At 46.2% G+C, this 19,000-nt stretch overlaps 1 protein-coding gene across 1 annotated transcript; it reads right to left on the bottom strand.

Moving 5' to 3' along the window:
• Nucleotides 1-6,322: 6,322 nt before the first annotated feature.
• Nucleotides 6,323-6,907, bottom strand: LOC145824148 (uncharacterized). Its single transcript, XM_082923756.1, has one exon. It carries the CDS (start codon nucleotides 6,905-6,907, stop codon nucleotides 6,323-6,325), a length of 585 nt encoding a protein of 194 aa, XP_082779882.1.
• Nucleotides 6,908-19,000: the final 12,093 nt, after the last annotated feature.

Genomic DNA, 19,000 nt, shown 5'->3' with positions numbered 1-19,000 from the left:
CACCGAAGAAGCCGAGGTCTGAACTCCCAGAGGGTAGCAACAGCTTCCCCCGCGATCAGATCTGGGCGACTGAGGTCATGGTAAGAGATCGTCCATTGACAGCCAGTAATAGTGCAATCGAGAGCGTGGAGGTTGGTGCCGCTCTGTCGACTGCCGTGCTCCTTCCCGTCGACATGAATTATATGGCTGATCTTCACGAATATGAGAACTTCGGTCTTATGATGCAACACTCCATCTTGGTAAGTCTCTTTACTTTATCTGTTAAAGTTTTTCCAATAGTTAGCCAAATTTTTACTAATCTATTTCATTTCTTGCAGGTCATCCAACATGCGCATTCATATGCGGTTAAGACCGAGATGACGATGAAGAAATTGGTGAAAAAGACTTAAGAAACAACCAATCTCCTCTCCTTTCTCAATCAAGCCGAGGCCAGCAATCGTCACCTGATGGACAAGGCCAAGGCTACAAGAGCTGCGCAAACCGAGGTCGAGAACAAGATCAAGAAAGTTGGAGCTGCTGCCGAAGCTACCAAAGCCGAGGCTAAAACCGCCGAGGCCGAACCTGTTCAAGCCGAGGAAAAACTAAAGAAGGCCTTGGATAGCACATAGGCTGAGATCAAGGCGGTTGATGAAAAGGCCTACGCCGAAGGTCAAGCCAACGTCCGTGATGCTTATAAAGCCCATGTCAACCAAGCCTGCCGCCGGGGTTATTACCTCAGCTGCACTGCAGCCCTAAATAAACTGTCCATCTCTACGGACTCTCCTCTTTGAGATATTGATCAACTCAGCGTGCCATTCCTTCTCTCTCCCAAAGAGTTTGACAACGAAGTCGAAGAGGAGGAAGCTGAAGCTGAGGATACTGACAAAGGGTTGGATGCTGCCATTGTGGCCAAGTTCCCTATTCTGAATGAGCAAATCCTAGACTTGACTCAGGATGAGGAAGATGATGAGGTCTCCAAACATTCTTCTTCAAAGAACGCTCTCCAAAAGGCCGAGATCCAGTCTACTGAGAAGAGTCTTGACCAGACTCTACTCGAGATTAAGGCCGAGAAGATTGCTGAGAAGTCCTCCCAGCTGTCTACCGAGGCTGAAACACCTTTTACAGCCGAAGCATGATAGTTTACTTTTGGAATTTGTCTTGCTTTAAACTGTTTCCTTTTACTTTTGAATAATTGTAACAGTTTGTCATCTGAACAATTTCAGTTTTCTTTTGGCCGATGTGCCCTTGTAAATGAACAAGTTTTCTTTTGAATGAATGCATGCCTTCTTCCTTCTTTCCTAAGTGTTGAATGTATGCTCGTTTTAAGCTTTACTGTTTTTCTTCTATGCCTTGCATGCTTCCATACTTAGAATAGTTTTCTACTTCTTCCAAGTATATTCTATGTAATCACTTCGAGTTAGAATACCTTGGACAAGTATTACCTCAGATACAAACCTTGGCTGTTTTTCTCGGCCAACACTATAAAAATATTTGATTCAAACATATTTACAAGTGTTCTTCCTCCACTTGTACTTATTGTCTTTTATTAAGACTTCACACCCTTCCCATATTTCCAGGTTTGACGACCTAGTTGGTGATCTTAGGTAACGAACAACTCGAATGTCCCCTCATCTCGATATCTTGGCTGACTCTAACTTGTAAATTTTTTCAAAATTTTAAACAACTGTCAAACTTATTCCTGCTTCCTGCCCTCCTAATGTGAATTTAACTACCACTTATATTCACATTAAGTAAGCAACTCTAGTTCTTGCCGAGGTCTAATTCAAACAAAATTTAGCCGAGTCTTGTGACCTCAGTCTCTCTATCAATCTTACTAGATCAAACTTAGTTCATCTTTGCCCAAGTAGCAAGTCCAAGTTACCCATCATGTTTCAATCGAAAACATCACAAACTTAGTTCAACTCTATCATATGGCAAGTATAATATAACTCTATCATATGATAAGTCTAAGTTATTCGTCATGTTTCATTCGGAAACATCGCCATAAGACTATTTCAGTCATATCTCACAAATTTATAAAAGCAAAATCAAACTAGCATTTTATTAAAACTTCAACTAATAAAATCATGACATAAATCTCAAGAAGACAAAAACTAATAATGTTTGCCCTCCCTAGAATCCTTCTTGTTGCCAACAACTTTCCTTAAGACAAGGTCCTCAATCTTGAACTCTCTTGGGTTGACCTTCTTATTGTAAACCCTAGCAAGCTGCTGCTGGTATGCCTCCAGCCGAATCGCTGCTCTCTCCTTTTTTTCTTTCAACAGGTCTAGATCTCGGGCCAAGAATGCCTCGTTAGATCTATCCTCTACTCCCTGGGTTCTGATTCTAGGGATGTCGATTTCTAGTCAGATGACTGCTTCAGTGTCATAAGCCATGGCAAACGGAGACTCCCCAGTTGATCTTCTCGACGTAGTCCGATATGCCCACAAAACATTAGGCAATTTTTCCACCCACTTGCCCTTGGCTATTTCCAGTCTCCTCTTGATCCCATCTAAAATGGTCTTGTTGGATACTTCTGCTTGACCATTACTCTAGGGAAAACTAGGAGTAGAGTAGTAGTTCTTAATTTTGTATTTAGCACAAAACTCTTAATCAAAAGACCTTCAAATTGGGTACCATGTCTGCCACAATGGCTCTCAGAATCCCAAACTTAGTGATCATGTTCTTCTAAATGAAATTCTTTGCATCCACATCTCTGATCTTGGCCAAGGGTTCTGCCTCTACCCACTTTGTGAAGTAGTTTGTGGCTACTAACAAGAACTTTCTCTGTCCAGTTGCCAAAGACTGGACACTGGGTTCAGATCTGCTGCTCGCTGATGTATCAAAGGTGCAAACCTTTGACATTTCTCACATTTTCTCACATAAGCTTCAGCATCTTTCTGCATGTATAACCACTAGTACCCCTAGGATATGACTCTATGGGCTAGTGACTGCCCCCAACATGGCTTCCACATGCACCTTCATGAATTTCATACAAGAAGTCCTCAATCTGGGAGGGATGCACACATCTCAAAAGGGGCCTAGTAAAGGACCTTCTGTAGAGATGGCCTTCTGCTGTTAGGCTAAACTTGGCCGACCTCAATCTTGTCATGTGCGCCTCTTTTCGGTTATCTGGCTGCTTGCTATCCGTAAGGAACATCACTATTGCATCCATCCAGCTTGGACCCATCTCCACACACATTGTTTCGTACTCTGTGATCAGTGGTTCTACACTTGGGCTTGACAAATAATCGACCATTATTGTCCTTGCCTCCCCTGATTTCATTACACTAGCCAGGTTAGCCAAGGCATCGGCATGACTGCTATCATCTCGGCTAGCCTGGTGTAGCCGGCAATCCTGGAACAATGCTAGCAGTCTAACAACTTCTTTGACATAGGCTATCATTCTTTCATCTCGGGTTGCATATTCGCCTATTGCCTGATTCACAATAAGTTGGAAGTCACAGAAGATTACCACCTCATCGGCTTCTATTGTTGTTGTTAAATTTACCCTGGAATCAGTGCCTCGTACTCTGCTTCATTGTTTGAGGCCTTGAACCCCAAGCAAATACACTGCTCTAACATTCGCCCATCTGGCAATACTAACACTACTCCTGCTCCCGCTCCTTGATGGTTCGAACTTCCATCAACAAACAGGCGGAAGGAGTCGCTGATATAGATGTCGCAGGGCTTTGGTTTCTCTTATTTCTCCTATTTTGCTAGAGCGGGGTTCTTAGGCCCCAGTTAGGTTTCTTCCTGTTCCTCTGGATATCCCAAGCCACTGCTCACCGGAGTCTAACGCGGGATGGCACCAATGGTGAACTCGGCCACAAAGTCAGCCAGAACCTAGCCTTTGATTTCCGTTCTGGGCCTAAATTCCAAGTCATATTGGCCCAGCACTACTGCCCATCTGGCTACCCTGCTTGTCAGATCTTCTTACTGCAACAAGGACTTCAACGGATACTCAACCAGCACCATAATTTTGTGGGCTTGGAAATAGTGATTCAGTTTTTTCGAAGCCATCACCAGGGCTAGTGTTAGTTTCTCCAAGAACAGGTATCTGGTTTCTGCTCCTGGTAGGGTCTTACTTACATAGTATACCGCCTTTTGTTCTCCTTCCTCCTCTTGAATTATTACCGCACTTACTGCGTGTTCTGAAACTGCCAAGTATAGGAACAATTCTTCTCCAAGTATTGGATTTGACAGAACTGGAGCTGTTCCCAGGTGCTTTTTCAAGTCGGCCAAGGCGACTTCATACTCTTCTGTCCACAAAAAATCTGTGGCCTTATTTAACAAACTAAAAAAATGGTTTACACTTATCAGAACTTTAGCTGATAAACTTGTTTAGGGCTGCCGCCTTGCCGGTCAAAGCTGGACCTGCTTGGCTGACGTCGGGCTTTTTAAGTCAAGAATGGACTTGATTTGGTCTGGGCTTGCTTCAATGCCCCTTCTGGTAACCAAGTATCCCAGGAACTTACCAGACCCGACTCCAAATGTGCATTTTGAAGCATTGAGTCAAAGCCGATATGTTCTCAGGATATCAAAAAGTGTCTTCAAGTCGGCCAGATGATTCCTAAGTTCTTTGGTCTTCACGACTATGTCATCAAAGTACACTTATACTATTTTGTCAATTAGATGTCTGAATATCTTGGTTACCAACCTCTGGTAGGTTGCACCTGCATTTTTCAACCCGAAAGGCATCACTCTGTAGCAGTACAACCCTTTTGGGGTGATAAATGCTGTCTTCTCCTCGTCAGGGGGATACATTGTTATCTGGTGGTATCCCCTGTAAGCATCCAGGAAGCTCATCTTCCCATGCCCTGAAGTAGCATCTACCAGCTGATCAATTTTAGGTAGAGGGAAGCTGTCTTTAGGACAAGCCTTATTCAAGCTGGTGAAGTCCACACAAACCCTCCACTTCCCATTCTTCTTTTTCACAACTACTGTGTTGGACAACCAAGTTGGGTAGTTTACCTCCTGAATAGCCTTGGCATCCAACAGCTTATCCACTTCCTCCTCTACTGCCTCTACATAAATCAATGTCGGCCTCATTGCCCACTGAGTGACAGGTTTAGCCGACCTGTCTATATTGAGCCTATAGCAAGTGACCTCGGGGTCAATGCCAGGCATCTCGTATGGCGTTCAGGCAAACACTTCTACGTTTGCTCGCAAGAAAGCCTCCAACTCCTTCTCATTCTCCTCAGCTAAGCCTGAGCCAAGAAGGAAGAAGTGCTCTACAACATCTTCTTTTACCAGAATCTTTTTCAAGGCTTCCTCACTCTTGTCGGCTGGCTCTTTGCCAATGTCATCCAAGACCTCCATGTCCTGGCCTTCAATTTTTACTATTTCTGCCTCTCACAAGTTCCAGACGAATTTCATTGCTACTATGGAGCAATTTTTTTCCTGCACCTGATCCCCTCTAGCTTCCTCAATTCCATGCTCCATTGGGAACTGCAACAACTAGTGTAATGTTGAAGAAATAACCCTCATTGCGTGCAACCACGGTCTTCCCAAAATAACATTGCAAAGGGAGGAGGTGTCAATTACTGTAAACTCTGTGCTTACCTTCTTCATGCCTACATGCACTTCCAAATTCGTGGTTCCTAGAGGCCAAGTTGGCGTTCCGTTGAATCCAATCATCGGGCTGTTAGATTGTTCCAGATCATTTGGGTGAAGGCCAAGCTCCTTGTAACATCTAACATACATGATGTCACAAGAACTGCCTTGATCGACCAATATGTGCCTTACCTGGCAGTCTCCAATCTTCAGCGTTATCACCAAGGCATTATTATGTGGATGCTGCATTATATCCAAGTCTACCTCGGTAAAAGAGACCATTGGTCCCTGGTACTCATTGGTCCTAGGCTTCTTCTGTTGGACCTGATACACCTACTGTAGGTGCCTCACTCTCTGAGTCTCCCCATGCACCTTATTCTCATTAACCTTTGACTGAATAACATTGATCACCCGAGGTCCATCTGCTTGTTGTGGTGGTGGTGGCGGAGGTGGAGCTACCGGCGCCTAGGGCAGTCTTGCCTACTCTTCCCTTGTTTTGGCCTCATATCTACTAGGTCTCACAGATGACCTTGTCTGACCAGATCCTCCAAGTGCGGCTCAAAGCCCTGCACCTCTGAGTCAAGTGTCCATCCTCATTATGGTAGGCACAGTGCTTCCCAAGGCTCATTCCCATAAACTCCCCAGGGACCCTCTCTGGTGCTCTATAATACGGCTAGTTTTTGATTCCTTCTAGAACTTTGTAAATCGAGATCCGGAACGCAGTGGTGACTACCTGTGCAGCCTTCAACCCTGTCTCTTGTCTGTTAAAACCAGTGTTATCTCGGCCTCACTTCGACGAACCATTTCTCTTCTCTTGTTTTGGAGCCTTTCTTCTTAGCTTATCATCTTCTGCTCTGGCATATTTTTCAATCCGAGCCATAAGCTCCTCTATACTTTTTGGTAGAGTTTTTGCCAGTGACTTCTGGAGAGGGCATTCATCCTCCAAGCCGTTCTTAAAAGACACGACCGCCAGCTCCTGGTTGTATCCCGATATTCGGTTGAACACCTCATAATACCTTTTGGCATATGCCTTGAGGCTTTCTCCCTTGCCAATTTTCAAAGCCATCAGGAAGTCCACCCTTAATGGCTGCAACTTGTTCGTAACAAACATGGCCACAAAAATCTCGGCCAGGCCTTTTCCGCTCTTCACAATTCCTTTCAGCAACTTGTGGAACCAATCCGATATGATTTCCCCAACGGATGAGGGGAATGCCTTGCACAGAAACTGCGTGTTCCCAATATACAAAGCCATTGAGTTCAAATATAAGCAGACATAAAAGTTTAGATCGAACTTACCATCATAAATCTGAAACCTCGGCATATGGAACCTCTTTAGGGCCTTAACCTTATCCAACTCTACTGAGAATGGCATTCTTGGCTTGACAGGGGATGTAACCTCGGCATTTTGTCACTTCCTCTGGAGGTAGTCCCTCAAATCCTCATTCGTTCCTCTAGGAGCTCGACTATCAACAGATTTCATCCTTTTTGGGGTGCTGCTTTCGGCGTCGTGGTGCGTCCTCTTAGATTTTTCTTCATTCACTGTATCAAAGCAAAGTCCCTTCCCCTGGACGTGCCAATGTTCTTTGACATAAGTTCCCTTGGTATGAGGCGTTCTCTGAGACTCATCTCTCACTGACTCTACTCGCCCGACATCTCGTGAAGGCTGATGTGAACGTTCCTTCTCCTTGTCATGCTGATGGACTACTGGGATCAGTTTTTGCCCTCCTTTCTGGGCATCAGTAACGGGTACGGTGGTTGCATTACGTTGTTCTGCATCATGAAGTTGACAACTGATTATAGGTCTAACAACTTGTTTGCTATCCCCTTCATCTCGCCGTCCCTCCTCAGGCATCAGTTCTTCTATACCTGGACGTCACTTGCGTTGTAATACTCATCAAGGCTTGCTTTCTTTGGGGCGTCTCCTTCTTTGCCGACGTCCTTCTCCCCGGGAATCTAATCCCGCGCTCCATCATTATGGTTTTCTTCCTCGATGTTAGGATCAGCATGTTTACCACTCCCACCTAGAACATCGTCCCCAATCTTTTCTTCCTACCCGTTATTAGCCATTTATTCTTCTTAAGTTCCCACAAACGGCACCAAATTGTGGATATTGATTTTTGACCACACAACCAAACGGGGAACTCAGCTAAAAAGCACCAACAAAATAGATTAAGCCCAACAACCTATATCAAGAAGACGAGAATCCGGCGGTGGTTCGTCCATCCGGGGGCACTCAGACAATCAAGTCAATAATCAATATCTTTCAAAGATAGCAAATTGTGCTTAATCTCACAAGAAAGAACTTATCTCAAACCTACGAGGGTGCCTTACTTTTATAACCAGCAATGATCTGACCCCATTAGAAGCCTCACTTTAATGAACTCAAGCTCAATGCTCATCCTGGACCTTCATCCAGATAGAGATAAACTCTTCTTGAGGCTTATCCTTATCCTAACTGAAACCCTCCCCTGTTCTAGGACTCTTGTCCCTTATCCGCTTATCTCGGATTCTAGTATCTCCACAGATAACCTCGACCTGGCCGAGATTATCTCGGCAGCATGACCAGACCACGTGGCACCTCGGCTGACATTTCGGCGTCACCTTAGTCACGTGCTGTCATTCACAAAATATGTCCCCATAGGTAGTTTCACTGTGGGTGCCACACAACGGATAAGAAGTAGAGGGGCTCAGATTACGATGCATTTTCATGGCATGGCATCGCATAGCATGGGTTGGGTTAGAAGTCTATCATGATCGACCAACCGACCAAGTAAAGTGCTTTAATTGATTTGGGCTGGAGCATTTTCATATGAAAAATGACATAAATTTATTTTTTAGATCCAGTAAAAAAAAATAATTGATTAATTGTGGAGAAGTGGTTTGGAAATACTCTTCTGATCCTGGGGGACGCTCGCGATCCTCTGCTAGTCACCTGAAAAGGAATAAACACTCCGGTCGAGGGTGCCAGAATTAGCACTCCGACGGTCAAGTCAATCTCAACACTCAAGATTACTTGTATTCTAAGTTAAATGTAATGGTTCTCACATACGTTTCTCGAACTGAGGATCTTGTATTTATAGTATTCTCTTTGGGCCTTAGGGCCTGGCCCATCCCTGACCCTTTACATGTACTTATACTCGGCCTTTGTTCTACTGATAGGAATGCCGTCTATTTTATTCGGCTCTTAAATTGAATAGGGTCAATGCCGAATAGAGGTTATGTTCTTCATCGGACTGGTCCACTCTTCCGTTGATCCAAGATAATTCAGCTCCCACAATTGTCCCCCAAACACCCCACTAGCAACTTCAGTCGGCATGTTTGGCTTTTAGTCTGGGAAGTCAAAAACTCGGCAGTTAATCCCCTTCCCGATGCGTGTCAGAACGCGTACATGCTTTTTGGTCATTGTAACGCTTTCCTGCCCCTTCGTACACTGCCTCCATTTAATGCGATTTGAAATTATCTCTTCGAATGTATGTTCTAAGTACTCAAAGACATCTAGCTCGCCTTCTAGTGTAACTCCTACATTTTGTGGCTTCTGCAACCCCTTGTTTCTCGCTCTTTCCTTCGTCTCCTGTAAGTTTTCTTCTCCTTCACTTTTGTCCTCATCCTTTGTTTGCTTTTAGTTTTCCATAATCCTTGGGTTGGTCGAAATGGCAAAACATCTGAAGGAGCTCCTTTCTGCAGATCGAATCTTCGGCTTTTAATGCCATTTCTCTATCCCCGACAACGTCCATCTGTCACTTTTGGCAGACAGCACCACTGATATGGAGAGGGAAGATGAGAGCTCAATCGTCTTTCCTCTCCTATCAATTGCTGAGGGCGGCGTCTGCTTTTCTCTCCACCCACTTTTGAGGGTCGTTCTTCGGTACTGGGGTCTCATCCCTTCTCAACCCAATGTGAACTTCTTTCGCATCATAATGGGAATTGTAGAGATAAATCGGCGTCTTAGAATTAATTTAGGTATTCCCGCCATTCGGCACTGTTATGTCCTAGCCAAATCTACCGGCCGGCTAGGACGCTACTTTCTTAGAGCCAAGGATACTGATCATCACTTAGTGACCATGCTTGCCAGCTCTAGCAAGCGTGTCGATGGCGTGATGGTCGTTGTCCGCGGCAATTGGGAATTCGGCGAAGGTAAAGATCGCCTAGACCCTGTACCAAGGCGAAAAGGCGAACTAGGTGGCCGATTAGATCACTTTATGTTATTTACATATATATTTATTCGGCACTATATTCATCTAATCGTTTTGTTATACAGGCAGCGATTTGAAGAGAGTGTTGGTTTCAGACGACAACGTTGTGTTCGCAAAAATTAAAACTGCACTACAGTTCGTCGGCCGTCGAAACCTTCAAAAACAAGAGAGGGCAACCCATAATCTACTTCGGTACGAGCCAACTTACACAACGTTCTCGGTGGCAGACGACATTCTGATCGCGCAAGGCGACAATCATTTTACAGCCCTCATCTTCCCCAGCTTCAAAAACTTAAGACAGATCGGTTTGGAATCATCTGATTCTGAACACGTGGAAGAACAAGTGGCCGAACCGATCACCGAGGTCCCGGACCGGTTGGCCGCGGAAGTTGACGAAGCTATTAATTCGGCCTTTGAGGAAACCGGATCGAACTCTTCTGGCCCTCCGTTTACATCAGGCCGAGGGGACGCCTTCGAAGATATTTTTACAAACTTGGGAGACCTTCCCAACGATTATTCTGAGGATATGGCTGGGAAAAATCTAATGCAAATGGCGCAAAAGAGAAACGCCGAACGCATGGCCGCCCGACAAAAGGCCGAGGCCATCCATTTCGGACTTGTTCCGACTGAATCTGTTCAACCTATTACTGTATAAGAAACGGCTCACATTGTCGTGGTTGAGACAGAAAAGGATGTCGAGCGCCCAATTACAGAAGAGCGGCCGATTTTAGAGAATCGGGGTGAAAAACGAAGTGCCGAGGGCAAGGACGGCTCTGAAGAGGGACCCATTAATAAACAACCACACTTAGAGGAGTCGGCTGTGGTTGCTCCTTTTGTTATTGAGTCAAAGATAAAAGACAAGCCGATCTCCTCTGAAGCGTCGGTTTTGAAAGATCCAGCTGTGGCACTGAGCTTGGCTAACTCGGTCTCCTTGCCGGCTGACAAGGTGACCTTTCGTGCCAAGTCGGATTTGGTAACAGTAGCATTAGCTGCCCAGTAGGCCCTTGTGATACGTGACTAACTCCCTTGTTGGTTTGGTTTGCATTCGATGTTTTTTGGAATGTGACGATCCTTTGTTTTGCAGATGGTTAGAAGGATCACTGAATTAGGCCACCGCCAGCATGAAGCCGTTGAAAGGATTGGCCGTTTGCAATCGGAAGTCGATGGTCAAAGGAGCAGGGCAGAGTTTGAGGCAATGAGAGCCGCAATGGAAAATGTGCAGGCCGAGGCTAAGAATGAGAGGGCCAGGACTACTGATCAACTCAAATCTAACACCGAGGAGAGGGCAAACGCGAGCGAGGAATCGATCAAGTTAGCCAATGAGGCACTTGCAAAACAGGATGCCGAGTTAGAAGAGTTGAAGTAGGCCAAGGAAAAAGCCGACTCTGAGGCTTCCGTGGCGTTCGAGGCTGGGAAGAGCGCCGCCTTTAATGACTACGTAGAAGAAGTCCCCAAATTTGAGAATTGGAGATTCAAACACAGCTGGGTCAAAGGCTTCGCTGCCGCTGGAGTTACATTGGCCATACCAATTCCATACGAGCAAGTGGACGTTGAGCCGCTTGAGTCTGATCCTGAGACTTGATTTGGGTGACATTCTAGTTTTGTTAGGTTTTTCTCAATTTCAATGTATGTTTTTTGTTAGTTCACTTTCATTTTTTTTTTGGATTTTCATATGTAAAATGTCCGCTACTAGTGCTCAATTTATGAATGAAAATTTTATATGCCCTCAAGTTATTTCTCGTATTGTTTGTTGTATGCGTACATAATTAGAAGAATCAGCAGTTAGAATAAAATGTCAAGATTACGTGAGACGGCAGACTTAGAAGCCTAGTAAATTTAGGGATTTGATTTAATCATAAACAAAATGAATTCATGAATATTGTACTGATGAATAGATTCGTGGAACGGCTGGGCACTCAAGCCGACTAGATTGATGAATCTGCCCTTTCCCTAACTGGTTCATGATCGTAGAACTCCAAATAACACGTTATTTATGAATCTTGTACTGATGAATCGATTCGTGGAACGGCTGGGGCACTCAAGCCGACTAGATTGATGAATCTTCCCTTGCCCTAACTAGTTCAAGATCGTAGAACGCCGAAAAACACGTTACTTATGATGATTCGATTCGAGTGGCTGGGGTATTCAAGCCGACTAGATTGATGAATCTGCCCTTGCCCCAGCTGGTTCATGATCGTAGAACACCGAATAACACGTTACTTATGAATCTTGTACTAATGAATAGATTCATGGAACGGATGGGGCACTCAAGCCGACTAGATTGATGAATCTGCCCTTGCCCAGCTGGTTCAAGATCGTAGAATGCCGAATAACACGTTACTTATGAATTTATTCGTGGAGCGGCTGGGGCACTCAAGCCGACTAGATTGATAAATCTGATTGATGAATCTGCCCTTGCCCCAGCTAGTTCATGATCGTAGAACGCCGAATATCAGTGGTTGATGGGGCGATTGGGGCATATGACTCAGTCGGGGCTGGGTTGTTGACGTTTCAATATTAATGAGATTGCCTCGGAGGTGCTGCCCTCGTAGGGAATAAATGGGCGCGTACTTCATGAACGAGGGTCGTATTTCTGTGCTCAGTCAGCAACTCAGTCCAGCTCTTTGAGGAAGATTAAACAAGTGTGAATGTCAAATAGACTTTTCTTCAACAGCAGAGGTGAAGCGAAGACGCTAGCTGAGCTGGGAGGAGCCATGAGTCGAAGCGGTGAACCTGCACGCACGGGAAGTAGGACTTCGAGGGATCGGGAGAGACACCAATCTCCTCGTCGTCGAAGTAGGTTGCCCAGGAGGGACAAGCAGCTACAGCATAAGTCTCCTCAACCCCGTCCTGGCAGGGAATCCGACACGACTCCTCGTCCATTGAGTTTTGCGGTCTTCGTGGGTAATAGACCAATGACAGAGGCGGATTCAATCGTTTGAGATCCAAATGTGGCAGTCGAGTTTGCTTGATAGATTTTTCCACCCAAAGTTCAACAGTCGATGGTAGGTCGGCAGGACTTCGAAGTGTTTCGTGAAGGCGTTCACGGGGCGGTGAGGGGACTGTACACGGCTTATGAGATCAACATGCGTCTCCATGTCGCTCGCCGCGACATAGAACAAAGAGATGAACGCATTCAGAAGTTAGAAGGTTGCGCTGAGAAGGCCGAGCACGAGCTAAGGAAAATCAAGTCTGCCGAGCCCCAATCAACCAGCCACCCTAACCCGATTGTCGAAGAGAGGGTTACTCAAAGGTTGATTAGTGATGCGATCGCCGATCGTAACACGGCTAGCATGTTCACGATTGAGACTGCGAGGGCCGCGGCCTATGGAAAAGGTTTCCATGACGACCGAAAGGTCGGAATTCAGAAGACCAAGGAGAAACTCGCCGAAGAGGTTTGCCGATGTGAAAATCGTGGATTTAAGCATGGTTGGATCAAGGCATCTCAAGCCGCGAAAGCTCTCCGAGCGTCAGGCAATGATTCGGCATCGTCATTCTACCAACGAAATCATTTTCCGTTTTCCGCCTTTGAAGTCGAGCAGAGTGAGGATGAGGGCGACGCCGTATAAAAATACTCATTGTAATGTTTAAACGCAGATCGCGTTCAAAACTATGTAATCATCGCCTGATTTGAATAAAATGTTCTATTTGAAATATTTCGTTATAATTTTCATTCAGCACACACGTGTTTGCATGTTGTGTTACATTGTAGAAACATCATTTCGAATGTTTATATGCTTTGAAGTATAAACGGGTTTTGCAGCTTGAAATGAGAGCATTCTACATTAAGTATTTAATTGGCATAATTATGTTACGCCCGACCCGAATATCCACGAACGGCGCTCTGAATCCGGAGGCTTAATCGGCCCAAAGACGTCATGCGCCAATGGGGCTCCAAATCCGGAGACTTATTTGGCCAATCGTGATATCCACGAAGGGCGCTCCGAATCCGGAGGCTTAATCGGCCCAAAGAAGTCATGCGCCGATGGGGCTCCGAATCCGAAGACTTATTTGGCCAATCGTGATATCCACGAAGGGCGTTCTGAATTCGGAGGCTAAATCGGCCCAAAGATGTCATGCGCCGATGGGGCTCCGATTCCGGAGACTTATTTGGCCAATCATGATATCCACGAAGGGCGTTTCGAATCCGGAGGCTTAATCGGCCCAAAGACATCATGCGCCAACAGGGCTCCGAATCTGGAGACTTATTTGGCCAGTCGTGATATCCACGAAGAGCACTCCGAATTCGGAGGTTTATTTGGCCAATCGTGATATCCACGAAGGGCGCTCCGAATCTGGAGGCTTAATCGGCCCAAAGACGTCATGCGCCGATGGGGCTCCGAATCCGAAGACTTATTTGGCCAATCATGATATCTACGAAGGGCGCTCCGAATCTGGAGGCTTATTTGGCCAATCATGATATCTATGAAGGGCGCTCCGAATCCGGAGGCTAAATCGGCCCAAAGACGTCATACGCCGATGGGGCTCCGAATCCGGAGACTTATTTGGCCAATCGTGATATCCACGAAAGGCGCTCCGAATCCAGAGGCTTAATCGGCCCAAAGACGTCATGCGCCGATGGGGCTCTGAATCCGGAGACTTATTTGGCCAATCGTGATATCCACGAAGGGCGCTCCGAATCAGGAGGCTTTATCAGAACACCTTTGAACTGGATTTTGAAGTAAGAGTAGCGATCTTTGTATTACAGAAAATGAGACGTACATGGCGAACCGTTCAGAACAAGTATCATGCCCCACAAGTCAGGTCAATGATAAAATTTGCGTAAATGTGTGAAATTCCAAGGCCGAGGCAGACTCCTTCCTGACATGTCTTTGAGCCGATATGCCCCTACTCCTGCGATCGAATCAATCTGATAAGGGTCGTCCCAGTTAGGACCCAATTTTCCATCAACCAGTTTCTTGGCAGCTGGAAGTACCTTCTTCAAGACCAACTCCCCTGGTATGTAGGGGCGCAGCTGAACACGTTGATTATATGACTTGGCAAGCTGCTGCTGGTACCGCGCCATAGATACAAGAGCACGGTCTCTTCGTTCTTCAATCAGAATCAAATCCAAGGCCAGCATCATGTCGTTTCGGCCCATGTCAAAAACTTGAGATTTCAGGGTTGGGTGGCCGATCTCCAAGGGTATGATCGCCTGGGTTCCAAAGCATAGAGCAAACGGCGTTTCCCCAGTAGATCGCCTCGGCGTAGTTCAATGAGCCCATAAAACACTCGGCAATTCTTCGAGCCATTTGCCTTTAGCTCTCTCTAGCCTCTTCTTGATACCGTCCAAGATGGATTTATTAGAGGCTTCAGCTTGACCATTGCTTTGTGGGTAAGCCGGCGTAGAAAAATAGGGCCGGATACCATACTTGCTGCATAGTTCTCGGTAGACGCCACAGTCAAACTGCGTGCCGTTGTCTGAAATAAGAGCTCTTGGAATGCCGAATCGCGTTGTGATATTTCTCCATACAAAGCGCTTAACATCAGCATCTTGAATGTACATTAATGCCTCCGCTTCGACCCATTTTGTGAAGTAATCTATCGCGACGATCAAGTATCGCTTGTTCCTTGGGGCCCTCGGCAATGGTCCTACGATATCAAGTCCCCACTAGGCGAACGGCCAGGGACTGGTAATGGAGCTTAACTCTTCAGCAGGCAAATGGGTTAACGGGGAGAACTTCTGGCACTGTTCACATTTCTTCACGTAGCATTCGACATCAGCTCTCATTGTCGGCCAGTAACACCCCTATGTTATAGCTCGATGGGCCAAAGAGCGCCCGCCAGAATGGGCACCACAACTGCCTTCATGTATTTCAGTCAGAAGCTCTTCAACTTTGTCCGGGTGTACACATTCTAGGTATGGATCAGAAAGGGATTTTTTATATAGCTTTCCTTGCGGATCCAAGTAGTATCGCAGGGCTTTATTTCACAACTTGTGCGCTTCTTTCTTGTCCTCTGGGAGCTATTTGGAGGACAGGAATGCGGCGATGGGATCCATCCAACTCGGTCTAGATTCTATAACATTGACCTGGACTTTCTTACGAAGGGCCAATGCTCGGTTCCGGGATGAAACCTACTTCGATGGTCTGTTTAATCTCTGAATTAATGGCAGAGGCTAGGCAAGCAAGGGCATCTGCATGTGTGTTCTGATCACGTGTTATCTAGTTCAATTCATGATGGTCAAATTTTGCCAGCAAAGAGTTGGCCATTTTCATGTAAGCCGCCATACGGTCATTTCTTGCCACGTACTCCCTTTTTAGCTGATTGATCACCAGTTTTGAATCGCAAAATACCAGCAAACACCGAGCACCCAGAAGATGTGCATTCCGTAAACTGGCTAGAAAGGCTTCGCATTCGACTTCGTTATTTGACGCTTCGAAACCGAGCTTGACGGCATGCTCAATTATTGCGCCGTCGGGAGTCATGATTACAACTCTAGCTCTGCTGCCCTGCTGATTAGATGATCCATCGCAGTACAACTGCCAAATGTCCCCAACATAAATTCTCCAGTTCAGCTCCAGTCTCATCAGACTTGAAATCGGCAAGACCCCCGGTGAATTTGGCAACAAAATCGGCAAGCACTTGCCCTTTGATGGAGGTTCTAGGTAGAAACTGAATGTCGTACTGGTCGAGTTCAAGAGCCCACTTTGAAACATGTCCTAATGCTTCTGCACTTCGTAGTACTGATCGGAGGGGATAATTTGTTAGCACCCCAATGCTATGTCCCTAGAAGTAATGTATCAGTTTTCTTGCTGCTATGACTGAGGCTAGGATGAGTTTTTCCAGCAGAAGGTAGCGTGTTTCGGCGTCAACCATGGCCTTGCTCACATAATACACTGGCCACTGCTCCCCCAGCTCTTCCTTTATTAGTACGGCGCTAACAGCCCTATCGGAAACTGCCAGATACAAAATGAGCGGGTCGCCAACAGCAGGTGTTGTCAAGAGTGGTACTGAGTGGACGTAGGTCTTGAGGCCGTTGAAAGCGGCTTCGTATTCGGAGGACCATTCAAAAGCCTTTCCCTGTCGTAATGTATGAAAGAATTGTTGGCAGCGATCTGTAGACCGATTGATGAACCTGTTGAGTGCGGCGGCCATCCCCATCAATTTTTGGACCTCTTTTACCGAACGAGGGGAGTCGAGTTCCAAGATTGCTGTGATTTGCCTTGGGTTGGCCTCAATTCCTCGGTGGTTGACAATGTAACCCAAGAACTTGCCAGAGCCGATCCCAAACGCACATTTGGAAGCATTCAGCTTCATTTTGTATTTGCGTAGAATGCCGAATGTCTCCTCCAGATCGGCTATATGATTCTGCTCTTTCTTGGATTTGACCACCATGTCGTCAATGTATACTTCCATAGTGTGGCCAAGTTGCTCTTTGAATATGGTGGTAACTAGTCTCTGGTAAGTTGCCCCTGCATTCTTTAGCCCAAAAGGCATAACCTTGTAGCAATAGGATCCTCTTGGAGTGAGGAATGCAGTCTTGTCTTGGTCCTCTGGATGCAAGGCAATTTGATGGTAGCCTCTGCAGGCATCGAGGAAGCTCATGCGTTGATGACGTGCTGTAGCATCTACTAGTTGGTCTATCCTTGGGAGAGGAAAACAGTCTTTGGGGCAGGCTTTGTTTAGGTCCGTGAAATCCACGCAGACTCGCCAGGTCCCATTCTTCTTCTTCACAACCATAGTATTAGAGAGCCATGTAGGGTAGGTCACTTCCCTGATTGCCCCGGTGTCAAGCAATCGGTCAACCTCTTCAACAACTGCGGCAGTGTGCTCTGCGGCTGATCTCCGGTTTTTCTGGATGATCGGCTTGTATTTAGGGTCAACATTTAAACGGTGTTGTGAAACAGACGGATCTACACCCTGCATCTCATATGGAGTCCACGTAAATATATCAAGGTTGCCGAGCAGGAAGGAAATTAGCTCCTGTTGGTCGGCTTGATTGAGGGAGGTGTCGACCATGAAGAACCTATCTGGGTTGCTGTTGATTTCAACTCGATCTAGGTCTTCCGTTGCCATTTCATTTGGGAGCCGCCCAAGGTCGTTGAGGCTCTCGCGATCTGTTACCTTGATAGAGTTCACTTGCAATTCCTTTGGCGTCTTTGGAGCAAGGAGATAACATGCTTGTGTCGATTTCTGAGAGCCACGGATTTGTTCAATGCCGCATTCTGTCGAGAAGCGTAGCAGCTGATGATAGGTGCTTGGTACAACCTGCATAACATGCAACCAGGATCGCCCCATGATGAGATTGTACGGCGATGGCAGCCTAACGACTAAGAATTCCACATCCACTGTTCGGGAGCCGGCTCGGACTGGTAATGTGATTTTCCCCATTGGGTATTCTAAATTGGCGTTGAAGCCGAATAATGGATAAGGAGCCGGAGAGAGATCTGATTTTGAGAAGCTGAGTTTGGTGAATGTCTTGTAATACATAACCTCTGATGTGCTCCCGGGATCAATGAGTACGCGCTCAACGGTGAATCGGTTTACGCGTAGCTCAATTACCAAGGGATCAATGTGAGGAAGTGTTACTCCAGCCAGATCTGAATCATCAAAAGAAATGCTTGTAGCTTCATGGGGTCGTTTAGCCGAAGTAAGTTGATTTTGAGGGTTGAGATTCGACTGAATCGTATGCACCGCGGATGAAATCGGCAGGCTGTATATCATGTGGATCACGCCGAGTGGAGGGGAATCCTGTCTCAAGGTTATTGCTTTGGTTTAGTTGCCCTTTCAGACGTACAGTTGTAGCCGACCATCCTGTACCAAGTCCTCCAAGTGATCCTTCAATGCATAACAACTCTCAATTTCATGGCCATGATCCTTGTGATACTCGCACCGCCTATCCCGTCTTCGAGTGTCGGGAGGTCCCACCATCTTTGATGGCCACTTGAAGAACGGAAGATGTTGGATTTTGGACATGACCGTGCTGATCGGTTCTGACAACTCAGTATATTTATTGTCGGTGCACCTTGTGCGCCTACTGTCGACTTGCAGCTATTCATTCGCTCGGTGGGAGCATTGGTCACTTGATCGGCAAGAATCCCGTCTCTTATCTTGTTTTGCCTGATGCCGTGGTTCAGGGCTCTGAGGTGCTACAGAGTTTAACGGCTGAGCAATTTCAGCAGGAGCCGTCTTGTTGGTCACATTTCTGGCTTTAACCCGCAAGGCATCATCTTCCACTTTACAGTATTCTTCGACTTTCTTCATCAACGACCAAACTGTTTTGGGGGGCCATCTAGTCAAAGAGCTGCGGAGGGCACTGTCGGGATGCA

The sequence above is a fragment of the Camellia sinensis genome, chromosome 4 (genome assembly GCF_055761805.1).
Source record: "Camellia sinensis isolate YWXY chromosome 4, ASM5576180v1, whole genome shotgun sequence".
In the NCBI taxonomy this organism is placed as follows: domain Eukaryota; kingdom Viridiplantae; phylum Streptophyta; class Magnoliopsida; order Ericales; family Theaceae; genus Camellia; species Camellia sinensis.
The sequence above is the reverse complement of the archived record's forward strand: the minus strand, read 5'-3'. Positions and strand labels throughout refer to the sequence as shown.